Below are 8,371 nucleotides of genomic sequence, written 5' to 3' on the forward strand. Positions count from 1 at the left end.
ATATATATAAATAAAGATATATATATATATATATATATATATAAGAATAGAGCTGCACTGGCCGGGGTGCAGTTGTCTGGGAGTATTTCAGCTCGATGTGTGTATTTCTGGTTGTTTCGTGTGTGTATCTGATGTTTGGTTGTATTAAAGGTATGCGTGTGCCCCTCGACGGGTCTCACAAGTGTAATTTCCACATGCCTGTGTTCCCTGTGCTTCTTCGTCATCTGACGGCTCGTGTGAGTGTGTTCAGCTGTGTGTTTGCCTTCAGTCTCAACCTTGATAATAATTCCCCAACAGCACTGATAGATTTACAGCTAAATTACTTCAACGTCCTTAAAGCTTTCCATTTTTTAGATTTTTTTTAAATTTTATTTGAATTTTCTCAGTCTGTTAGATAAACATCATTTACACACACACAAATAAATCTGGTTATTGCACCACACAGATTTGTTCTTAACCTCATTCCAATGCAGTGGTTTTTAACCTTTTAGATATTTCCTCAAGGAATTATCACAAAACTACTTGTTTTCAAACATTTTATTACCAGAACCCGGGAGTAAAATTAATTCCATTTAAATACATTTATTTTGTAGGGTTTCTGCCCGCCTTTAAAAAGTTTTAATTTGCCCATGTACAAATTATATATTTTATATATTATTATATATATCATTTTATATATATATATATATATATATATATATATATATATATATATATATATATATATATATATATATATATATATATACCCTTGTACAAATTATATATTTTTATATATTATTATATATATCATTTTATATATATATATATATATATATAAATTACATGAAATACAAAATATCTTGTTTTTTTGAGAAACTGAGCAAAATTGAGTTTATACTTGAAATTAGCAAATATCTGTCAGTGGGAAATTAACTTGTTTTTTTTTTTGTCCATTGGAAGATATTTGTCCCTTTTTTTTATTCTCAGAAAACAGTAAAAGTTATTTCCATATTGTAGTGATGCTTTTATTATGCTTTTTTTTAATTTTAGTTTCATAAAATGAATTAAAAAGTAATGGTGATCAGTCGGATGTTGTATTTTCAGACTTTAAAGTGCTGTGAATACTTTCTTTGGACATTTACATTTAGAGACTATATTAGCATATTGTGTTCCCTTTAATTTAGTCCTTAAATTTTCTATAACTGGTCTTAAATTATTTAAGAGAGCTTAATTTTAACTTCATAAAATTCGCAAAAACCCTGTTTTGTTCAGGTATGTTTTTCTATAAAACAATAGTAACTGAGCGGGAAAGGAGGTAAAAAAAAATTACATTTGTGTTTTCAGCATGCAGTCCATTTGAAATAATTTTATTAATTTTAATAAATTAAGTTTGAAGTTTTCTGAGGTGTCCTGGTTGTTGAGAACCGCTGTTCTAATATTAAAGGGATTCTGTTCTAAGTTAGTCATTTGCATGGAACACGCCCACATCATGTCCATATAAGGGCTTTCCGCATGACCTTTCCTGCTTGTGTCGACTTTTGCAACAACATTCTCAGGCGATGTGACATCCTCGAAACAATTTCGCAATGAAATATACTTAAGATAAAACATTTGTTCAAAACTTCTTCTTAACACGTTTATAAGGTACACCGGATATGAAAATGTGTGTTTTCAGTAGTTCATTTTTCAGTATTATTGATTAGATCGTGAAAACGTTCGTACGCAGATCTACTGACGAATGTGATTAAAATTAGAGAATTATTTGAAGAGTTCAAGCCTTTGAAGTTTAAAATATATATATATATATATATATTAGGACCTTAAAAGAGACTATATGTTAAAGTGGCATGGAAATAGTGGAACAGGCCAAAGGGCTTCCTTATAATGAAGAAGATGGAAGACATAAAAAGGCGTAAAATTTACTGCATTATTCATGTTGTGTTAAGAAGCAAGCCTATAATAACACCTCATCAGCTTTTCAGTGTTTACACCCTCTTTATAAACATATTAGTGTGGGACAAAAAAGATGCCATTTCTTTAATATTTAGTGTTTTTTTTACACGTTTTAACACATTGCATTATCAATAACATCTGATATTCTTCAGATTTCAAATAGATTTGCCAGATAAATCCTCTCATAACAAATGGCATCACATGAAACAGGAATGTGAAGTGTCATCTCAGTGTGTCATGTATTGATGGTGTTCGTCAGTGCTGTTTCAGGCGTCCAGGCTGCTGAGGAGAGTGTTTGCTATATGACTGATGGCTGTGTACCTGCTGCTCTCTGGAAACGCCTGCAGGAAGTCCCGCCCCTCCTCCAAACTCACCGTCAGGAGCGGATCCAGCGGCACGGAGCCTGCACACACACAATCAGTCAGTATATGTGTTTAGACATAAAGGGATGTGAAGTACAGTGGGGTTCAAAAGCCTGAGACCATTTTTGTATTTAATAACAATTATAATTTAATTATTACTAATTACTGCTGTCAAACGATTAATCGCATCCAAAATAAAAGTTTTTACATAATATATGTATGTGTACTGTGTTTTATTGTGTATATATAAATACAAACATACCGTATTTATTTTGAAAATATTTAGATGTATATACAAACCCGATTCCAAAAAAGTTGGGACACTGTACAAATTGTGAATAAAAACAGAATGCAATGATGTGGACGTTTCAAATTTCAATATTTTATTCAGAATACAACATAGATGACATATCAAATGTTTAAACTGAGAAAATGTATCATTTTAAGGGAAAAATAAGTTGATTTTAAATTTCATGGCATCAACACATCTCAGAAAAGTTGGGACCAGGCCATGTTTACTGTGTGGCATCCCCTCTTCTTTTTATAACAGTCTGCAAACGTCTGGGGACTGAGGAGACAAGTTGCTCAAGTTTAGGAATAGGAATGTTGTCCCATTCTCTTATATTTATATGTATACATAATAAATAAACAGTACACATACATACATTATGTAAACAAAAACGTATTTTGGATGCAATTAATCGCAATTAATCGTTTGACAGAAGTATTATTAATGTATTGTAAATAATTATAATTCAAATTATTGAATACGAATTTAAGTATGTCTTAATATTTGGTTGGCTAGATGAACATTATCATGTTTTGAGATGTTCCACAGAGCAAATTGTAGTTTATGTAAAAAAAAAAAAAAAAAATTTATTATTATAATATATATTAAAATTAATTTTTTGTTACAATACTTTTATTTTGATTAAATATTTGTCATTTATTTTTTAATTGAAATTTACTTCAAAGCAGAGCAGAACCTTTAGTATTTCTTATTAATTTTACACGATATGTTTGTTTTAATTTTGCTTTTTCAGGTTGATCTTCAGTGTGACCTCAGACTTTTGGACCACGCTATAGTCTCATCTATCCTGTATTCAAAACTCACTAAAATATATCACATAATGAGATGCTGTGCACCATCAAGAGGAGAATGGTGGAACAACACGAGTGAAAAGTGTGAGTCGATAATCACATTACCTAGAAACACAGATCCAGTGATCACCTCCACCTTTAGAGAAAATGTTACTGCGCTCCTAAAAAACACACATCAGTGTTTAATACAGATTGTTAGATGGCATTTTCCCGCACAGCTGTACACACAAAGTACAGCGTACACACAAAGCCACTCATGTTCTCCACGATGCCCAGGATCTTCACGGCGGTCTTCTTACAGAAGGTGATCTCACGTCTCCTGTAGACACCGCCTGCCGTTTGAAAGGGTGTTCAAATCCCCTCGAAATCAAAAATGTAAGTTTTTTGGCTCTTAGTATGAATATGTTAGCCTTAAGGTCATCTATTAGCTAGTGTACTCCAAAACTATGACAAAATTCACATTCACAAGATATAAGCATCCAAAAATTGTAGTCTCTCACTTCCACCAATATGGATCAATCAATTGTATTTTCTGTAGGGTGAATGGCACGTAGTGCACTATATAGGGGATAGGGATCGATTCAGACAGTGTAAATATGCTTTACATTGGGGCGAAAGAAGTCTGGTTTTGTGCATGCAGTCTCGGTCCACAGACACGATAGCACGGCGCAGACCACAGAACGTATTGGACCCATTTGAATTCTACACCAAATTGTATATTGTATATCAATAATATAGATGAGATTGTGGCTGTCATACCCTGTCAAATGCAGCTTTACCGAGCTCAACGGCTCTAGTCCAAGCTGTGATTTATAAACGAACGCTATTGGCAATTTAAAAAAGGGGCATGACTGCTTGATATATCCCGCCCTGTTTTAGTTCAAATGACAACAACACCTAGAATAACAGTGCATGTTTCAAAGCACTTCAGTGGAACTTTAATGCATGTTATTTAGCAGACTAGAGATTCACAGCATTGTTATGTTCACCTGTGGTGTAGTGACCAGCACGGCTCCGTCCACTCTGTGTTTGCGCAGGTTCTCAAGCACGGCCAGGTGTTTGTCTGACGTCCCCGGTGGTGTGTCCACCAGCAGAACGTCCAGTTCGCCCCATGCCACATCACTGACAAACTGCCCAATCAGAGCTGAGGAAGAGATGGGGATGTGAGACGAGAACACATCAGGTACCAACGTTCAAAAGGTTAAACAGCAAAGGTCAGACCTGTTTTTTTGGGCCCCCTCCACACGACGGCCTCGTCCGAATCCTCCAACAGGAAGCCGATGGACATGAGTGCGAGCTGCTGCTGGGGGTCTGCATACACAGGCACCCACCCTGCATCTCACTGATGCACCTCCGGCTTCCCCACACTCAGCATCTGCGGGATACTGGGCCCACACAGATCCACATCCAGGATACCCACCTGACACACAAAACAACATCGCATGATGACATAGAATAGAATAGAGTAGAGTAGAATAGAATTGGTCAGAATATAATAGAATGGAGCAGAATAGAATAAAATACAGCACAATGTAATAGAATAATCCAAAATAGAATAGAGCAGAAGAGAACTGAACAGTGCAGAATATAATAGTGTAGACCAGAATATAATAGAGTAGAATACACCACAATATAATAGAATAAAATATAATAGAGAATAGAGCACAATAGAATAAAGTAGAGCAGCATAGAGCCGAACAGAACAGATGAAATACAATAGAGCAGAACATACTGTAATAGAACATAGCACAATAGAATAGAATAAATCTGAATAAAATAAAGTAGAATATAATCAAGTAAAACAGAATATAAAAGAACAGAGTACAATATAAGAGAAAAGAGCAGAATATAACGGAATAGATCATAATTTAATAGAGCACAGTGTAATAGAATAAAGCAAAATATAAAAGCACACAATAGAAAGGAGCACAGTGTAATAGAATAGATCTGCATAGAATTGAATAGAGCAGAATTTAATCGAACACAGTAGCATGGAATTGAAGAGAGCAGAATATAATATAACAGTGCAATAGAATAGAATAGAATCAAGTAAAACAAGTATAATAGAATAAAGCAGAATAAAATAGAGCACAATATAACAGAATAGAGCAGAATATAAAAAGCACAATAGAATAGAGTAGAATACAACAGAATAAAATAGAGCACAATATCACAGAGTTGAGCAGAATATTAAGAAAGCACAATAGAGCAGATCTGCACAGAATTTAATAGAGAAGAATATAATAGATGAAATGTAGCACGTTAGAAGAGAGAAGCATAGAATTGAAAGCACAATAGAACAGATCTGCACAGAATTTAATAGAGAAGAATATAATAGATGAAATGTAGCACGTTAGAAGAGAGAAGCATAGAATTGAATAGAGCACAATACAATGGAATGGAGCAGAACGGAATCAAGTAAAAATGAATATAATAAAACAGAAAAGAATCAAATAGAATAGAGCAAATCATAATAGAATGGTATTTGACCTTCTTGCCCGCATGAAGCGAGTTCAGTGGCGATGGTGCTTTTCCCCACTCCACCGTTACCAGACAGAACCAGAACCAGAACCAGAACCACGTGCTCCACCTGATCCAGATTCCCTTTCTCTGAGACACATCCACATGTGAGTTCTAATTCAGTTTATAGACATTCAGACTTTCTGTCCTCTCTGGTTATTTAAAGCTCTTACAAAGATACTGCAGTGCTATAGTGATGCTATACGGTAACATCATGGTACTTTGATATATACCATGGTACTGAATGATGGCATGTACCATGGAACTCCAGTGAATATCATCATAGTAAATGTTCAACTAAAACATTGTATTTCCAATATAAATGCCCACAAATATGGCGTTGTTTTGGTTCATATACAAAACAGTTTCACCATGCTAACTCTACTGTTACATGTCCAAAAACAATGTATTATCATGTTACTTTTTCTTACATTTATTTCAGAATGGCTGTATTATTGCATTTATGTTTATGTACATTCCGTTGCATCTATGAAAGGCGGGGCATAGAGGAGAAACAATAATGTACAGTATGTGGAAAATAATGTGACTATAATAATTAAGAAATCAGATTTATATGAAAAACATTCTTGACGAATGCCAGTTTCTGTGTGTGCATGTGCAATGAGAGTTATAAAGAGCATTTTCTGCTTCGCCAGCCTGTTCTGGGGATGCTTTTTAAAGTTTCTTCACCCTCCTGGGCTGTTTTGAAAACTAAAATAGACAGACGGATAGACAGACAGATAGAAAGAGACAGAAAGATAGACAGATAGATAGTTAGACAGACAGACGAATAGATAGATAGATAGATAGATAGATAGATAGATAGATAGATAGATAGATAGATAGATAGATAGATAGATAGATAGATAGATAGATAGATGGATGGATGGAAAAATAGACAGACGGATAGACAGACAGATAGAAAGAGACAGAAAGATAGACAGATAGATAGTTAGACAGACAGACGAATAGATAGACAGACAGATAGATAGATAGATAGATAGATAGATAGATAGATAGATAGATAGATAGATAGATAGATAGACAGATAGATAGATAGACAGACAGATAGACAGATAGATAGACAGACAGACAGACAAATAGATAGATAGATAGATAGACAGACAGAAAGATAGATAGATAGACAGTTAGATAGACAGACGAATAGATAGATAGACAGACAGACAGATAGATAGAGACAGATAGAAAGATAGATAGACAGATAGATAGATAGACAGACAGACAGACGAATAGATAGATAGATAGACAGACAGACAGACAGATAGAGACAGACAGATAGAAAGATAGATAGACAGACAGATAGACAGACAGACGAATAGATAGACAGACAGATAGATAGATAGATAGATAGATAGATAGATAGATAGATAGAGATGAATTTACAAATAGATAGAGAGATAGATAGAGAGACATAGATAGAGAGATAGATAGAGATGAATGTACAAATAGAGAGATAGAGACAGATAGAGAGACAGATAGATAGATAGATAGAGAGACAGACAGATAGATAGATAGAGACAGACAGAAAGTTAGATAGACAGACGAATAGATAGATAGACAGACAGACAGATAGATAGAGACAGATAGAAAGATAGATAGATAGACAGACAGACAGACGAATAGATAGACAGACAGATAGATAGATAGATAGATAGAGACAGACAGAAAGATAGATAGACAGACGAATAGATAGATAGACAGACAGACAGATAGATAGAGACAGATAGAAAGATAGATAGATAGACAGACAGACAGACGAATAGATAGACAGACAGATAGATAGATAGATAGATAGAGACAGACAGAAAGATAGATAGACAGACGAATAGATAGATAGACAGACAGACAGATAGATAGAGACAGATAGAAAGATAGATAGATAGACAGACAGACAGACGAATAGATAGACAGACAGATAGATAGATAGATAGATAGAGACAGACAGAAAGATAGATAGACAGACGAATAGATAGATAGACAGACAGACAGATAGATAGAGACAGATAGAAAGATAGATAGATAGACAGACAGACAGACGAATAGATAGACAGACAGATAGATAGATAGATAGATAGAGACAGACAGAAAGATAGATAGACAGACGAATAGATAGATAGACAGACAGACAGATAGATAGAGACAGATAGAAAGATAGATAGATAGACAGACAGACAGACGAATAGATAGACAGACAGATAGATAGATAGATAGATAGAGACAGACAGAAAGATAGATAGACAGACGAATAGATAGATAGACAGACAGACAGATAGATAGAGACAGATAGAAAGATAGATAGATAGACAGACAGACAGACGAATAGATAGACAGACAGATAGATAGATAGAGACAGACAGACAGAAAGATAGATAGAGACAGACAGATAGATAGATAGATAGAGACAGACAGAAAGATAGATAGACAGACGAATA

At 34.5% G+C, this 8,371-nt stretch overlaps 1 protein-coding gene across 1 annotated transcript; it reads right to left on the reverse strand.

The window, feature by feature from the left end:
- Positions 1-2,122: 2,122 nt before the first annotated feature.
- Positions 2,123-6,179, reverse strand: nubp2 (nucleotide binding protein 2 (MinD homolog, E. coli)). Its single transcript, XM_071582318.1, is given in 8 exon segments — positions 2,123-2,338; positions 3,504-3,559; positions 3,629-3,717; positions 4,371-4,542; positions 4,620-4,818; positions 5,889-5,904; positions 5,906-6,008; positions 6,152-6,179. Coding segments are annotated over 7 exon segments (609 nt in total). The 3' UTR covers positions 2,123-2,338; positions 3,504-3,557.
- Between the last annotated feature and the right edge of the window lie 2,192 nt (positions 6,180-8,371).

This window comes from Sinocyclocheilus grahami, unplaced genomic scaffold (assembly GCF_001515645.1).
Source record: "Sinocyclocheilus grahami isolate Dianchi unplaced genomic scaffold, SAMN03320097.WGS_v1.1 scaffold758.1, whole genome shotgun sequence".
NCBI classification, from domain to species: Eukaryota; Metazoa; Chordata; class Actinopteri; order Cypriniformes; family Cyprinidae; genus Sinocyclocheilus; species Sinocyclocheilus grahami.